At 34.5% G+C, this 17,100-nt stretch overlaps 2 protein-coding genes across 3 annotated transcripts; both read left to right on the top strand.

The window, feature by feature from the left end:
- The first annotated feature begins 4,567 nt into the window (after window positions 1-4,567).
- Window positions 4,568-8,346, top strand: LOC147521314 (cytokinin dehydrogenase 3-like). Its single transcript, XM_086607549.1, has 5 exons — window positions 4,568-5,784; window positions 5,909-6,036; window positions 6,130-6,408; window positions 6,492-6,757; window positions 7,761-8,346. The coding sequence occupies exons 1-5, from the start codon at window positions 5,205-5,207 to the stop codon at window positions 8,128-8,130; spliced, it is 1,623 nt and encodes a 540-aa protein (XP_086463675.1). The 5' UTR covers window positions 4,568-5,204; the 3' UTR covers window positions 8,131-8,346.
- Window positions 8,347-12,264: 3,918 nt separating this feature from the next.
- On the top strand, window positions 12,265-16,434 carry LOC147521313 (uncharacterized). 2 transcript variants are annotated; one of them, XM_086607423.1, is made up of 8 exons: window positions 12,265-13,017; window positions 13,147-13,246; window positions 14,168-14,230; window positions 14,727-14,844; window positions 15,183-15,265; window positions 15,510-15,571; window positions 15,667-15,763; window positions 15,964-16,434. In XM_086607423.1, the coding sequence occupies exons 1-8, from the start codon at window positions 12,671-12,673 to the stop codon at window positions 16,015-16,017; spliced, it is 924 nt and encodes a 307-aa protein (XP_086463549.1). In that variant the 5' UTR covers window positions 12,265-12,670; the 3' UTR covers window positions 16,018-16,434. The 2 variants fall into 2 exon arrangements, with proteins under 2 accessions (XP_086463549.1, XP_086463463.1); XM_086607337.1 differs by having other exon boundaries at window positions 12,272-13,017; window positions 15,177-15,265.
- Window positions 16,435-17,100: the final 666 nt, after the last annotated feature.

Here is a 17,100-nt window from a genome sequence, read left to right as displayed (position 1 = left end):
GAGATTGAACTATTCATATTTGGGTCGGGTCGGATTCATATCAAATCCGACCCGATTCCTGCCGTACTTAATCCGTGAGCATGAGCGAACTCTTGAGGTCACTATTCAACACTCTCACAAAAAACTACTTCATACGTGTCACTCTCCTATGTGTCTGTCCGTACCCCTAAATAACCTTTATTTTGTGTCCGACCGTACCCCCTCTCTTCTCTCATTTTTCCGTCTTCGCCTCCAACCTCTCCCAATCTATACTCCAAACTATTTTATACAGCCTCAATCTCCATCCTTCACTCTTCCTCTCCCTCTCAACCAAACCCAACTCTCTCTCTCCCCACCACAAACTCATCTCTCTCTCTCTCTTCTCCACCTCCGCTCACGTCCACTGTCTTGCAGTTATCTAGTACCCTTAATGTAAGGTGACCTAACGGAAACAAAAGGGTCAGAAAGACCAATTATTATTATTTTTTAAAATAACTAATTATTAGTGACGGATAAGAAACTGATGCAAATGTTTTATAATAGTAACAAATTCAATATTATGAGTAGATCTAATAAATGTTACTAGTGATTGTAATGTTTAATATCCGTCATTGAAATTAATTTAAGTAGCACTTGACAACCATGACTAAATTGTATACGTTATAAATATGTTATTGTTTATTTGTCACGCTTTTGTATCAACGCAAAATAACCGTTGCTAAATTTTTTACCAACGGAATCCATTACAAAGCGACTGATATGGTGTAGTGATCATTTGGATCAGCAAGTATCTCAATGATCATCAAAGTTTTTGACTTACTAGGGGCCATTTGTTTTTGCCTCTTCAAGGTCTTATAACCTCTTATAAGATGTACCCAGTGATTTTGGACATTTTTTAGGTTTGTTTTTTACCTCTTATAAGAGGCATTCTACTATAAATGTTTTATAAGAGACTCCAATTCTATAAGTACCAAAATTAGATCTACTTTAATTCTACAAGTCTTATAACTTGAAAAATGACTCAAACTCTCCCGTCTATATACCTCTATCCTCATTTCTCTCTTATTTCATTTTCATTATTTTCTTCTCCAAATAACTCTATTGCCCTAGCTACCACCACCACCACCACCACCACTACCGCCACCATCATCACCACCACCACTATCACCATACTATTAAGACTATCACCATCACCACCACCACCATCATTACCTCCACCACCACTACCACCATACTATTAAGACTATCACCACCACCACCATTTCTACTACCACCACTACTACTACTAACTACTACTACTACTACTACCACCACCACCACCACCACCACTGTACTATTAAGACTATCACCACCGCCGCCACCGTGTTATTAAGACATCTACCACTTTTACTACTACTACCACCACTACTACTGTGTTATTAAGACCAATATCATGACCTCCATTACTACCACTATCGTACTATTAAGACCACTACCACCACCGCCAATTAAGGTAGTTTATTAAAATCGATATTCTAATTATTATAATTGATTTGAAATCGAAAATCAAACTATGTTTGTTTCAAATTAATCTATTCAAGTTAAATGTGATGTAAAATAGAATTATATTTGTCAAATAACTATCTAACAAATGTATTATGTTTTTTATTTTTTATGTTTTTTTAAAAGTGTTTAAAACAAAAAACTTTTTTAAAATAAAAATAAAACCACTTTGAATTTTTTAAAACCATTTTATTTCAAATTCTTTTCAAATTTCAATTATTCGACCTATATTTAAAATTTAAATTTTTTGAAAACCAAACAAACGGAATTGGTCTTATAACACTTGGTCTTATAATACTCTTTATAACTTAAAAAAAAACAAATAGCCCCCAAGACTCTAAAAAGTACTACATGCTACAGGTATAAGTTGGTTAGTCGGTTGGTTGACTTTTGTAAAGGACCTAATAGTTTATCAATGTCAACAGCAATTTAAGTCAACAGGAATATTGAACAGCATGATCAACCTGGTAGTGTTGTACTGTTGTTAACTAGTAGACTTTTCGTTTTTTGATACCAATGTTGCTTTAATATTCTAAACGATTATCATAACCCTTGAAGATTCCCTCCCAACCAAGTCGCATGTAAAACGGGTACATGCATGATGCATCACATAGTCATTTCTAATTCATCAGATATGATAATTCTTAGAAGTATAACTATACAAGACGGGACAAAATTTAACAAAATTTTTAGTACCAGACGTGTAAGAGACTTTGATCCTGGTACCGTGGTACATCAGTACATGGCTATATGCTGGATTTATTGAAAATTTCAAGCCTTTTTCAGTTTTTTGAAGTGAACTAAACGTGGTCTGTTATCTTTTGAATAAACCAGTTGAAGTTTTAGATAACGAACCGAGGATCGAGGAACACTTTGTACTTTAGATAATTGAAGTTGCATGCTTCCGAAATAATCCACATTCCATAGTCCCAATGTCCCACCAAGTACGCAGCTTGAGCAGATGACAAAGCAACTACCATTGACTTGTGGTAAGAGAGACTAGTTATCGAAAATGTCCACGTTGACTTAGCTTATGTTCGTTCCCCTCATTTAACAGAAATTCCTCGGAAGAACAACACGACGTGGTGTGTGTTTCAAGAAATAAAAAAAACGAAAGAAATCGATGCCTAATTCGAGGGGTCAACCAACTGGATGACCATTCAAATTTTAGTTTTTGTGATTTTTAACTTTTAATATATATTATTTATATCACAGTTAAAGCTGTTTTTCATGAGTACCAACAACTCCACCAACAAACTAAACCAAAATACACCTGGAATCATTTCACTTTAATTTGCAAATTCTATTGCCACTTTATTTATATATATAAAAAATATTATCTTTATTTTTTTCCTCTACACTAATAAAATTTTATTAGACTAGCACTAAAGAAACAAATTACAACTATAACAAAACAAAAATAATTAATCATATAAGAGATTTTTTAAAATTTGTCTTATTAGTCTATTAGATATGTGATGAGAGATGCAAATGATCATTTCAAAAATCCAATTCATTCATCCATGGTAGGAGAAAACCATCGCTAAAAAACTACTCCATTTATGCAATGTGTGCTTACATATGTATTTTATTTTGGGTTATTTTGGATTTGTTCAAACTACCTCACTAAAGCACAAATCAACTAATGAAATATTGTACAATCAAATTCAACAATTATATATATACTAATTAGTTTTTAGAGCATCTCTAGGTGGTAGTATAATCTGTCAAATTCTTCAAATTTGAAGAAAAATTTGAAATTTATCGGAATTTCATCTTTAGGTGGCCTCAAATTCGATCGCATCACTTGTTTGTTCGTATTCTTATTCGCAAATTTGACAATTTGGATGTGGATGCGGAGACATTGGTAATGTCGCGCGCCATTGCAAATATTGCGCCAATTTTTTTTTTTACTTTGACTAAAGACCGGCGTTGAAAGATCTTTATTGCACACCACTCTAATGCCGCATGAGTTATTTTGGAATTGTATGTGCAATATTCCAACTGTCGCGCGACAGTAGTAATATCGCGTGGGTTGTTTTTTACTAATAGAATTTGCGACCACCTAGAGTTGGTCAAAATTTGCGACTAGATTCTTCAAATTTTTTCTTCAAATTTAAAGAGTATATTATCACCACCTAAAAATGCCTTTAACAACTGATTTGAGATACTAAAAGAAACAAGAAAACGTAGGTGAAAAATGGAGAAGATGGTTTAGCGCAAAAAAATTGAGAAGATGTGACTAATTCAATTTGGAGATCATAACTTGATTGCATATCTAAAGTTATTTTTATCATTTCAAACTAAAATGAAAGAGAATTGTAACCAAGGGGTGAAATGGATATCCACGTGTCTATTGGTGTAATTTGTTGGTGGAGTCCTTGGTATGTATAGTATCACTCGCTTTCTTTAGCAAAAAAATAGTATTACTTGCTTTTCATTCCAAGTTATACCTATTTTAAGAGATTTTCATTCGTGTTCATGTGATTTGTTTTCAGAAATGGTAAATGTGTGTAAGAAATATGAGGACACCTTGTACAGTTGTATATCTCATTATCTCCGCCATATTTTCTTCTAAACTGACGGAGATGATCTGGACTCAAAAAGGTTAAAAGTTAAAACTCCACTTGTCACACTTACATATATAATATATATATATCCATTTATATTGTACTTGATAATAAGGAACCAACTACTTAAACAAAAGGAAAACCCTCCAGCTTACATAGTTACATTCCAAAATGAATGAAAAAGGTAATATAGGGGAATGAAACATCACCTTCTTACAGAAACCTCTGTGGTTGGTGCATGGTGGCAGTTGATTACAGAGAAAGGTGATAAATCTAGGCAGAATATATTTTTTGATATCTCATTTAGAATCATAGTCCTAATCAGCATTTGTTTTTTTCTATATGGTGAGAAGCTGATGTCTGCATCTGAACTTATTCTAAAAAAAATCTGAACTTATTCTACTGCTTGTGTGGTTATCTCAAATTCTAAAATCTCAACCCATATAAATACAGCACGAGTACAGTGAAAGGAGAGAGAAAGAAAAGTGGGAGAAGAGAGAGAGGCAGTGTGCTGTTTTAGTACGAACATCATATCTAACAGAGATTGTGAAGTAGGGGGCTCACATGGGTGCCTTTTTTATGTGACATCTTCTCTTTTTGGACTATTATTTCTCACTCTTTTCTCTCATTAACTGTAGAAAGCTTTCAGTGGGTTTTCTTCTCTGCTTCTCTTTTTTCTTTAAATGCTCTTAAAATTGCACCTACTATAGTTTGTCTTGCCTTTTTACCTGTCTCTCAGATTTTCACAATTACTTGTTTCTGCATTTTTGCTTTGCTTCATTTCTATATGTACTGTTTTTTTTGAACTTTGCCTCCATTACCTACCCCCACCCTGGTTATGCAAACATCTTTGCTAGTGTGTTTTTAAGCTCCTGAAGAGAGTCCAATATTTGTGTGTGTTCTTGGTGTGATATTGTTACTTAATATAACTGGGAGTTTTCTTGGTGGAACTGTGGAAGAGTAATTGGTGATTTTCAACTTCATTGGCACATTTTACCTTTCTTTTCTTATTTTTTTTCTTGATTCTATCCTCTCCGTATAATATAAACACCTCAGAAACAGCCAAAATCCAATCTTTGATATTTTTTTGGGAGAAAATATATTCATCATTATATGGAGTTTGCCTTGTTCTGCACCAGAGTCAATTTCCTTGCATTTCTTTTAGCACTTTCATCACCTTGTAAATTCATCCAAAGCCCAATGGACTTTGGTCCCTTGAAACTTCTTCAAACCACAAACACAGCATCTTTAGACTTCGGAAGGATTTACTTCAATACCCCTTCTGCAGTACTTAGGCCTCAATCTCCTGAAGAGATTTCTGTCCTTCTTAGCCTTCTATCTGCCTCTTCTTTCTGTGAAGCCACTGTGGCAGCAAGGGGTGCTGGGCATTCAATCAATGGTCAAGCACAGGCACTCAATGGCATTGTTGTGGAGATGGACTCACTCCCTTCTTCCATCAAAATACACAGGAGTGCTGATAGGACGTTTGGTCCTTCTTATGCTGATGTTAGTGGAGGAACTCTGTGGGTAGAACTATTGAAAGAGACCTTGAGAGTTGGTCTTACACCAAGGTCATGGACTGATTATCTGTACCTTAGCATTGGTGGGACTCTTTCTAATGGTGGAATCAGTGGCCAGACCTTTAAGTATGGCCCTCAGATCAGTAATGTCATCCAATTAGATGTTGTAACGGGTAAATAAATCTCCTTCCCTCTCTGTCTCATTCTTGCTTGTTTGTGTGTCTTTTGTGCTAACTTATTGGATTGGGAATCAGGCAGTGCTTTTGATGGTTTTTTATTTACTTTTTCTCTCTGCAGGGTCAGGAGAGCTTGTGACCTGCTCGCCTTCAAAAAGTTCTGATCTCTTCTTTGCAGTTTTAGGAGGTCTTGGCCAATTTGGTATCATAACAAGTGCAAGAATCTTGCTCCAAGAGGCCCCACATAAAGTAATTCTTGTTCTATACTTCTATCCTCAAGTTCTTTCATTTCTTAGTCTGTTTTTTTTAATAGTTAAGCTAAAGAATATGTGATTCCTGTAGGTGAAGTGGGTGAGAGCATTTTATGATGATTTTGAAACTTTCACCAAGGACCAAGAGCTACTAGTTGTTTCAATGAGAGACAAGGTAGATTATGTGGAAGGATTCATTGTCTTAAATGAAGGTTCACTACATAGCTCCTCTTTTGCGTTCCCTGCAAATATGAGCTCCATTTTTCCACAACTCTTCCAGCAAAACACCTCTTCTAACATCCATTATTACTGCATTGAGTTTGCAATCTATGATCAACATGACAAGAAGGGGTTCATTAATGTAGGCCAAGTAAGCTAACACCCCTTCAATTATTTGAAATGGACTGGACTTGTTTGGCATTATCGTATTAAATATTTTTTGTTCCTTTTCAGGTTTTGGAGGAGATTTCAAACAAAATGAGCTTCATGTCATCACTTGTTTCAAGTGTGGAAGTTCCTTATTTTGATTTTTTGAACAGAGTAAACATTGAAGAGGTGAATTTGAGAAGAATAGGACTATGGGATGTTGCACACCCATGGCTCAACATGTTCGTTCCAAAGGCTGGCATTACTAAATTCAGAGATTTAATGTTGCAAACTATCTCGGCCTCACCGACATTTGAGGGCCCTATCCTTCTCTATCCGATTCTAAAAGACAAGTAAGAAAGCCACATCATCATCGTCAGCTACGAGTATAGTTTCATTATTCTTTAGTCTTTATTATTATACAGACATTAAAATACATGTCTAGATTTATTATAAAAAATTGCATACGAAAGATAAGTACTTAACACCCCACCCCACCCCACGCACACATAAAATGTAAAAGAGATTAGCATCTCGAGATTGATTTTCTTGTGTTGAATCTATTTCCACACATCCCCGAAATAAAATAGTATCATCTTTTTTTGGATGTTCCCAGGATAGCAGCATACATTTTACATAGGATTCTATTTTATTTTGTTTATTAAGTGTTTACCTTTCATCATTTATTGGTGGGTATGAATCAAGGAAAAACAAAGACCAAAATTGTTACCCCACTATTGTTGCATTCTTGGAATGTTATTGCAACTTGCAATGGGCCAAAGAAGAAATACAAACATTTAAATTTCTGTTCTTGTGGAAAGCATATTGTCAAGTGGCTTGGTGCTCTAATTTTGTGTTTTATTTATCCCTTGTGTGCCTTTCAAATGATTACCCTTTTCTAGGTACAAGATTAAACATAATGGTTAAGTCGTCAATAATGGGTAATATAAAACAAAAGTGCAACTAAATCCAAAGGGATTTGCTCAAAGATTGAACAAATCTTCACTCCTTATTTTAGTTGTAAATTGCAGACCCAATAGTTCCTAGGTTTTCCTATCTTCATAACTTTTTAAACCATCACTCTTAAAAGTGATGTAAGGTCATGTTGTATCGGCCCCAACTTATTAGGTTCACTGTGCAACATAGTGTACTTTATGGCCTTAATAAATTGCTCAGAATTTGAGGTTTTACAACTGCAGAATACAGTGTAGTCTCCATTTTCTCATGACTAGTTAAAGACAGCTTATAATATCCACAATGCCATGTGTTAGTTTGCCCCTTGTAATTGTTTGGAGAGGAGGCTAGTTTTTTATGCATGTATGTTGATGTCAACTATTTGTATGCATGCATATATAGGTGGAATTCAAACTCGTCTGCGGTGTTACCGGATTCTGAAGATAATGTGGTCTATATAGTAGGAATGCTTCGGTCAGCAAACCCAAACACATGTTCACAACAATGTCTTGAAAACTTACTACAGCAAAACCATCAGATAGCTAAGACAGCAATTGATCCTGGAATGGGGATTGGTGGAAAACAGTACCTGCCCCACTACACCCAAGAGGAGCAATGGAGAGCCCATTTTGGTGGGAAATGGCAGAGATTTTTGGCGCGGAAATCAGATTTTGATCCTCAGAATATACTGGCACCGGGTCAAGCCATATTTAAAAGGAAATACAGCAGGAGCAGAAGCAAGGGCAGTAGTAATGTTCTCAGTTCCCAATGACAGGAGAAGAAAGATAAAATCTTGTTCTGTGTCTTCTTCTTGATGGGTCCAAATCTCCTGAGATTTTGTATGAACTTTTTTGAGGGAATGACTACCCATCTCTCTGTGAGTACAGAGGTACAGATCGAATCTTGTGCTGTGAAAACCAATGTTTTAACCCATCCCCCAGTGAAAAGACTGTTCTGTCTTTTTATAGAAAGAAATTATGTTATTTTATGTTTTTTTTTTTTTTTTTTTTTGGGTTTTTTAGACATTATATAATTGGAAATTAGACATATCCCCACTCATATTCTTTAGACATGCCCCTCATTTTAATATTTTGATACCGGTCAACAAGGTTTGACGGTTAGTCTAGGTTTTTTATTTTCTTATGATAAAAAATTAAAAATTAACAAAACAAAACAAAAAACATGTATGATAGAATACCGAATATGTTTTTAAAAAAATCAATTTTAACTGTTAGTCTAAGTTTTTTATTTGGATTTTTTAATATTATCCCCTACTAGATGAGCGGTCAACGATTTCTTTTCTGAGTATATACAACCTGGGTTGAGCGTTTTTTTTTTTGTGTACTCAGGTCTCGGGGAGACCCTAATTTCTCGGGAAAATTCTAATTGGCTCATCTAGTAGGGAGTAATACTAGTTAACATTTTTTATTTTCTTCCAAAAAAAAACATAAACAATTCTATATTTTCTTTAAAAAAAAATATAAACAATTTTTTATTTTCTTATTTTTTAAAAAAAAACAAACAAAAACTTAACAGTCAAGTCTTGTTGATAGGCATTAAAATGTTAAAGGGGAAGAAGAGGCTGTATGTCTAAAGAAGATTAGAGTGGTCCAGTTAAAAACGGGAGAGTGGGGTTGGGTTCTAAAACACCTTTTTGGTTTTTTTTTTTTTTTTGTTATTTTGATGGGTTTTCGCTAGGAAGTATGTATAGTTTCTCTAAAGCAGAAATGTGCAGTATGCGACATAGGGTTATTCCAAAAAGGCCAAAGTGCCAAAACTGCAAGAAAGGGGTAAACCTATTATTACCTATGACCTATATGGGATACTCTGTTGTCATTCTATTCAATTCCAAACAGAGCGGCTTTGGACCACTCCTGCAAAACCCACCGTGAGGTATTGCCTCTAGATGAGATATATACAAGGAGACAACCATATTAAACTTTACAACGCATTTTTTGGCAATATTTGTACTTTTTTTTATCAACGTGCTGATTGTTTTAATAGATAGCAAAAAGTTGATACAACTCGTCTTGGACTCGACGGAAGCTGGCTTTTACAGCTAGAGGCACATTGCCATTACATGATAAATGAAAAACAGATTTTGTCGATTCAGCCATAATATGGGCATGATGAATCAACTTTTTAGAAAATAAACAAATTTGCAGAAACAAAAGGAATGTAAAGAATGTTTTTGGTAATCCTTACAAATACAGATTTAGTGAGGGGATTGGGATGATTAGATTATAGTACAAAATATCACAATATATCGTCATGCGATATATATCGAGATATTATAAAAAGGATATATAAATATTATGATATGCTCATAGATATATTCAATTGTAAATATCAACAATATTTAATGATATTTTGTGATATTTTATATAGTTAACAATTTTATTTAATATTTATCATTATATTTCAAATAAATATAAATTATATATTATTATATATAAAAAAAATCAACAATATTCATGATATTTATCGATATTTTAGATATATCTATGATATTTGTATGTGAAACAATGTCAAATATCCCCAAATAAAGAGATATATCCACAATACATATCAATAAATCATGAATTGATATTTTGTCATATCTTGATATTTTGTATTATGGATTAGATAGGGTTGACCGAGTTCGCATGGATGAACTACCTACATATCAAATTCTCTCTGTTGGGGAAGACTTGAATAAGTTCAGACGTAGATCCCCATCCTCTTTGTATAGGCAAGGAGCCTGCGCCTCGTGCCTTCTTGCTTCGGGTCAGATCTAGGTCTTTAGGACACTTATGAGCCGTGATGGCGAGTTATGAAAAAGTCAATGAGCTGTGGGCCTGAAACTTTGGTCTTGATGGTTGTAATAAAGATATACGTTACCAGCCGTTATGGAGCGAGAGGGGCGAGCGCTATGGAGGTCGTCTTGGGATGAGATCGTCTACTTGACTTGAGTCACACTAAAGCGAGCTCACAGGTCGAGTACGTGAGATCGGTTGGTGGTGATACCGATTTGGGTGTGAGTTGAATAATCTATTTGCCTGAGGGAGTTGCTATGAAGCGAGTTATGAGGACAAGGATACTAGGTTGATTGGTAGTTCTGTATATGTTGGACACGTGTGTGATATTTATTGAATGTGAATATTACTCCTTTACAAAGGACTTTTTAGAGCTAATGTTTCTGCCAAAAGACTCGGTAGACTCCAAGAGACATCAGACGATTCTTCATTCAACACCTTAACAATGGACTGGTTGTCTGAGCAGATAACGAGTTTTTCAATATTTAGTTTAAAGTAGAGGTGCAAGTGGATATCAAAATATTCGAACCCGATTCGAATTCATATTCAAAAAATCGAATATTAAAAATCGGATATCGTATTCGATTCGGATACTACCATATCCACATGGGTTGGGAAAAATATCCGATATCCGATTTAAAAATGAATAGATTTAAAAATGAATATATTAATTATTTATTTATTTATTTGTTATTGTATAAAATATTATATAAAATTATAAACTAATAATATAAAACTATAATAACAAAATAATAATAATAAATGACAAATATATATATTTATAATAGTTTTTATAGTGGTAAAATGAATTATTAAAAACAAATAAAATTTTAATTAATATTAATTTTCGGATCGGATATTATCCGATATCCAATTTGGATATCCGAAATCGGATTCGGATAATTTTTTTAATATCCGTCAGATTCGGATTAAGATATCAGTATAAATTTTCGGATTTGGATTTGGATTCGGATACAGACATATCCGAATCCGAACCTATCTGTTTGCACCCCTAGTTTAAAAGCATGTTGCAATCCTATGTGGAGCGCTTGTAGCTCTGCGCCTTCTGCTAAATCTGCTGAGATATGCCTGCTTCTTGCACATATAATTTCACCATTCCATGAGTTGATGGTGAATCTCACATTGAATTATTATGGTGATAAACATATATGGGCCTCAGCCCGCTCGTTTTGGTTTGGTTACATATAAAACCCTATGCTCACGGACGTACCCATAACCTTCTTATTATTCACATCCAACCAATTAACCTTCCTGCTTTCCATAATAGAAGCAAATCTTGGTCTCATTTTTATCTCCACACTTATTTGTTTCCTTTTTTTGCTCTTCTCAATAAACCCATGTATATTTTTTCTTCGTTGAGTTCGTTCCAATGAGAACACTGATTTTAACTTCGTTTCTTTCCCCATTGAATAAATAAACAAAATGGATTCCAAACAAGAGCCGTTGGTATTTGGTTCTTATGTGAATATATCATTTACCACATACACCTTCATGATGATATTTATAAGCTAGTTAGACATTTTAGAGACTTTGAACCATAGCGTTAATAGCACTTAATGATTGATAAAAGATCAGTAGATTGAGTGGAATTTGTTTGATGAAATGTTTTTAGGAAATAAGTTGATGTTTATTTGATGTGAAGTAAGAGATCTTGAGAGAGAACGATCACTTTAATCTATTTAGAAGTGATGGGCCAGTAAGGAGAACCCAAATCAAATGCAGTGACAAAATTGGAGAGTTAAAATTGTCCGATATCTTGACAAAATATATACATATGTAAATCTATATTTACATATTAACTCAACATATGCAAATACAAATTCACATGCAAATACAAATTTACACATGAAAATAGAAATTCAGATAGTTTATTTTATTTTTATTTTTTAAATTAACCAAACATAACATATAGACAACATAACACATGCAAATTCATACATATACATATATATATATATATATATATATGCAAACTTCTCTTTCATTTGGACTGCAACAATAATTTTGTCCAACTAAAAAGTCCAGATTAACTTATTGGGCTCAGTTTACTAGGCCCAAAAACAAACTTGGATTTGAGGCAGTATTCTTTTTGTAAAGTGGGCACACACTCACAAAAAAGAAAGAAAGAAAAAGGTACTGGTCTTAAAACTACTCCCTTTCATCCTCCACCATTTACTCACTCACTCACTCGATTCATTTTTCTTATTCCATTTTTTTTTTTTTAGGGTTTACCAAGATTGCATTTCCATTTAATTACTTAATTCTTCTCTTGATTTGGTAACTTCAACAAATTATCCTTCTTTTATCCAGCCTGTTTTAATTCTTCTCTTGATTTGGTAACTTCAACAAATTAGCCTTCTTTATCCAGCCTGTTTTAATTCTTCTCTTGATTTGGTAACTTCAACAAATTAACCTTCTTTTATGCAGCCTGTTTTATTGTTTTTAATGATGTAGTGGTAGTTGTAGTAGTGGTAGTAGAGAAATTTAAGTTGTGAAATGGCAGCTGACTCGAACATGGGATATATTAACGATAGAATTATGGCTTCAGCTTTGAATTCGCGTTCAATATCGTTTCAATCGGGGTTAATGAGTAGTGAATCAGGAATGATACCGTTTGGTAATAATAATAATAATTCTATTGGGATGAACAATACAGCTGGGATAATATTTAGTGGTAATTCTAATACGGTAATTGATAGTCGAGGTAGAGGAAGGGGTTCGCCGGGGAATTCTTCTGGTGGTCATGTTTATGATACGGGTCAAGTTACTAGGCAGGACCACCCTGGATTTGCTGTCGAGTGGTCTGTTGATGAACAGGCCAAATTGGAGGAAGGACTTGCCATGTATGTTTTCTTCTGCTTAACTTTTCACTTGTTGGATTATGTGTGCGTAGATAAACCAATTAGGCCTTTCAGTTTGACGATTTTTAAATTAGTTGCTGCATATACTGATTATTTATATTGAGCTCTCAGGTATATTAATGAACCGAATATGATGAGATACGTCAAGATTGCAGCCTCATTATCTAACAAGACTGTACGTGATGTAGCTTTAAGATGTCGGTGGATGACAGTGAGTGCTTGAATTTATTTACTTTAAATTGTCTCAGTTTAGGATTATCATATGCAAATGATGCACAGAGGTATTGGGATTATTATGCGATGATTAAGCTCTACACTCACAACAAATTGCTTCAGATAGGAAATTCTTTTAGCGGTTTAGCCTAATATTCACCAAAATTCTACTGTCATTTTCATTCTTCCACAATTCTATATATTGTCACATTTTCATGGTAGCAGTTACTAACATCATGAAGTAAGGTTCTACCAGTGGGGACTTTTTGAGACTGAACTGGAATGAAACTGACTAGCTGCGGAGCGTGCCACATAATATGCCTTTGACTAAATTAGTTTTAGTCAAATTTGAAGAAATTGATTTATCTGTTGATAAAGTAGGGTTTTGACTCTTGTGGTATGGAAATTGATAAGAGATGAAAAGGATATATAAATTTAGATGGGCAAGGGTCTTATAAAGTGGTAGCATTGTCTCCAACCAGAGTAAGAAACCCCTGAATAAAAAATTATTGGCTTAAAACAGTTGGCATATGGATTTTTGTAATATAGCCTTGCTAATCTCCTTTCTTTCTTCCATCCCTTGTCTCCCATCTCTTTGTAGTCCCATTGATGCAGCAATGAGTTGAATGGATGTTGGAGCCAAATCTTTCTTGTTCAGCTGACAAAACCCTTTGGCTTATATTTCTCTTTGTAGAATCCGTAGTGTGTGCTTTCGTGTCTTATTCACCTATATGACACTATCAGCTAAAAATAGCGTACATCTTGTACAAGTGGTACAATTCCATATATAAATTCTTCTGTTGCTACTTGGTGCAACGTAATTGATAATTGCTAAATAAGAACTAATTCCTAATTGAAACATAGTAGATTTCTAGAATTATTGTTTTGAAATTTTCTTTGGCTTTATATTTCCTTACAGAATGAGAGTGGGAAGCGAAGGAAACAAGAACATCACCCTGGAAAGAAGATGAAAGACAAGAAGGTAATTTATATTGGACTCTGTCATCACTATGATGTTGTTCCCATTGGTATTGCGGGTTGCAACATACTGACATGAGACATTCCTGACACTGTTCCCTTTTTTACTGTGGTTGCATTATGTTAGTTTTAGACACACCACATCCCTGACGTGTTATAATACTACCCTGATCGCATATTTTTAAAGCAGCAGTCAGTAGAGTCGCTGGTATAGATGCGAAGAGTGGCTTTGGTGTCCATTACTAACTATATTTCACAACATGCATACATGCTGGTGTTTCTCCTAAAGAAAAGGAAAAGCTTATGCTGTTCTTCCGTTGTAAGCAATTGTCTGTCCATGTAAGACTTTGGATGTCTATCTCTATGGTTGACATAAACTTTTGTGTAATAAAAAAACAAGTAAATGGAACCTAACCTGACATATCTCTGTTGCTGTTGGAAGAACCCAGTTTCTTTGTTAATCCAGGTGTTGAGATTTTAAAGTTTGCTCCTTTTTTCAGGAAACATTACTGGAGTCTTCTTTAAAGCCAAATTTATCAACAATTCAACCACTAAATATGGCATCTTATTCTCTTATGATGCATCATTTGGACCCAAATAATCCAATTTCATCTGAAGGTTGGTCAGTCACATGTTCATTTTATGTTTAAATGTGATTCTTCGTTAAATTTGTTTTCTATTTGCATGACTGTCTTTTATTTCGTGTGCGTTCTTCTGTAATTGAATCTGGCATTTTAGATATATAAAATATCTGCTACGCTTCACTATATTAGCTTATCCTTCTTTTCCTCAGTTATTTCATACCATTTTAATATTTAAACTTTGATCAGATCAATATATTATTGGTTACCTTTAAAAATAGGCATGCTTGCAATGCTGATTGTTTGGGTTATTTAATAGTAACCTTATCTTTTTCTGGGCTCATATGGATCAAACCGTTTCTTTGTTAGCCCCAGCAATAAGCGACACCAGTAGGCATCTTTTGGAGGAGAATGCGAAAGTTTTTAACCAGATCACATCTAATTTTGCGACATTCAAGGTGAATACTTCAGAGGTCAATTTATTTTCCTCTTCAGTTCTTACTTTTGTGGCAGCAGAGAAGCCTCCTTGGAGGTGGGAGGAAATCTAAATCTGAATGGAATAAATTAAAAAATTATCAATGTGTTAGCCGTACTCCTCAAGAATGCAATCACAAAATGCAAGATGAAGATGATCCCGTAGGGAGCATATCCACTAATTTACTTAGCAGGCTTGAACACCAACTAAGAGATTTTCTTATGCAGATACAGGATAATATTGATCTTTTTTGTCGCACAAGGAAGAATATTACAGATATATTAAAAGAGTATGTGAACATTATTCCGTGTTATTTTGTGAATATTAACCACATACAATTCATGATTTGGGCTTGTAATGTGTTTATTTTGTTGATGTTTTCAGGATGAGAGAGGTGCCTGGAATAATGAGCCAGATGCCTCCTTTGCCTGTATCAATCAATGAGGAACTTGCAGATACTTTTCTGCATAGTACATATCAGGTACCTTTAAAATGCTGGGTATGCCGTTACGTATATGTTTAAAGTAATTGAGCAACTGTACCTTTAAAGGCATAATAGTTGTCCATCTCTTCTTTTATTTACCTCAACAAAAACTATGGACAATCTGACGGGGAACACCATAAAATTATCAGATGCCTTATGGTGACACTGTTTCTATTTTGATTGTGCTCATTCTGCAGCGAGTGTTTGGCTTGCCTAGGGAGGCCCATTTGAAGCAAGAGCCAAGATCTTGATAAAGAGTTCCTGAGCTTAAGTAGTGGTGGTTTAACTTGGTCAAGTTCTCTCTCTAAAGATGAAGAAGCTAGAAGAATTTCTTTTCCTGTCGTGTACACTCGAAACCATATCACACAACTGAGTTGGGTCCAGTCTCAAGGGAATTGGGATGTATAAGTATCCAACTCTGGGTTACCAAAGTTGACCAGTTGTTGAACTGAAGTACCACGCAATAAAAAAGAAAAAGTAGTTCCTCTCACCTCTTGTGATCTACTGCCGTCTCTGAGTAGTCTTTTGTAACCTATGGTACATATTTAAATCATTGTATATAAGGTTATGAGATGGGAAACCTTGAGATTGATGCTTTGATATTTTCATGTTGGCCTGTTCTAAACCATTTCCTGTGATAGGTCTAATAGAGGTGTACATTCATTTTCTTTTTGGTTTTTGGAATTATTTATTTTATTTAATTTTGTTTTTGTGTTTTTTTTTAATTGGGGGGGGGTTGTCCAGCCTGAATGGTTCCGTGAACTATGAGTTGTAGAAAATGACTTCAAAAATGCTATCTCAATGAAAGGCTATAATATTTTGGATTTCAACTTAGACGTCATTGAGAAAGAAACAGTTTAAAGCCATACTCTTACTTGATTTTTGTGAGTGTCAATAAGTTCCCGGTTACTGAGCAAAACATTGGAAGGAAGAAGTGGAAGGGAAGGGTCTGAAACGATACGTCAGTGAACAAGACCTTTTTATACTTAATTCTAAATTATATATATATTGCAATTCTCTTCAGTCTTCTATGCAGTAACAGATGATGGTTATATTTTATGCCTCGATTTGTGCACTTCAGAATTTTATAAACGAGTAATGCAATCTCTTCTGAGTACGTAGACACGCACCCAGTTTCGACATTAAGTGCAGAAACATGTTGGTAATCTCCTGATGGAACCAAGATACTGAAATGCAAACAGTTTCAAGAAATATTTGAGTATTTGAGTTCTTGCAGGAAATAGTGTTAAATTTTTTTTACTTGATGCCTGTCTTTTGCTAATGAGTTCAGAGTTCAGAGTGAAACACAAGGAGAGTAACACTTATATTGCAAT

Source organism: Coptis chinensis, chromosome 1 (assembly GCF_015680905.1).
Source record: "Coptis chinensis isolate HL-2020 chromosome 1, ASM1568090v1, whole genome shotgun sequence".
Lineage (NCBI taxonomy): Eukaryota > Viridiplantae > Streptophyta > Magnoliopsida > Ranunculales > Ranunculaceae > Coptis > Coptis chinensis.
Note: the sequence above shows the minus strand (reverse complement) of the source record. Positions and strands in the feature narration are given on the sequence as shown.